At 53.4% G+C, this 399-nt stretch overlaps 1 protein-coding gene across 1 annotated transcript; it reads right to left on the reverse strand.

Moving 5' to 3' along the window:
• Window positions 1-36: 36 nt before the first annotated feature.
• PHALS_06113 (uncharacterized protein) lies at window positions 37-389 on the reverse strand (the record flags this gene model as incomplete). The annotated part of the gene is made up of 2 exons (XM_024719344.1): window positions 37-171; window positions 252-389. 2 exons carry the CDS (start codon window positions 387-389, stop codon window positions 37-39), a joined length of 273 nt encoding a protein of 90 aa, XP_024584652.1.
• Between the last annotated feature and the right edge of the window lie 10 nt (window positions 390-399).

A 399-nucleotide genomic window follows, 5' to 3' on the forward strand; every position in this document is an offset into this window, starting at 1 on the left:
CGAGGCCCTACTTGAACAGGGCTGGAGCTGTTGCGGTCACTGACAAATAAGCGATGCTTGGAGATTGAAGATAGATGAAATTGAACCTTTGACAGATGGTGTACGTCGCGGAATTTGGGTTCCTGGACGCCGACGATGTGATACTGGGAGATCACCTTCTTGATGAGCTTCCTACCATTGCGCTTAATGCCGTTAGTATTCACGGACAGCAGCGCAACTTCGTTCCAGACCGAGACTACCTAAGCTGACACCATGGGAATGGACCCCGCTGCCCAGGCAGTACCCAGTGATGTTGCTTCAAGACGCAGCACGCTGCTTTCCCAGGGAAGCCACTCTGAAGCCGCTTGTAGCGCGCGAATGTGGTCGACACAGGGATTAGTTAGTGCCATGCTCTCCACG

The sequence above is a fragment of the Plasmopara halstedii genome, assembly GCF_900000015.1.
Source record: "Plasmopara halstedii genome assembly, contig: Scaffold_2946, whole genome shotgun sequence".
Classification (NCBI taxonomy): domain Eukaryota; phylum Oomycota; class Peronosporomycetes; order Peronosporales; family Peronosporaceae; genus Plasmopara; species Plasmopara halstedii.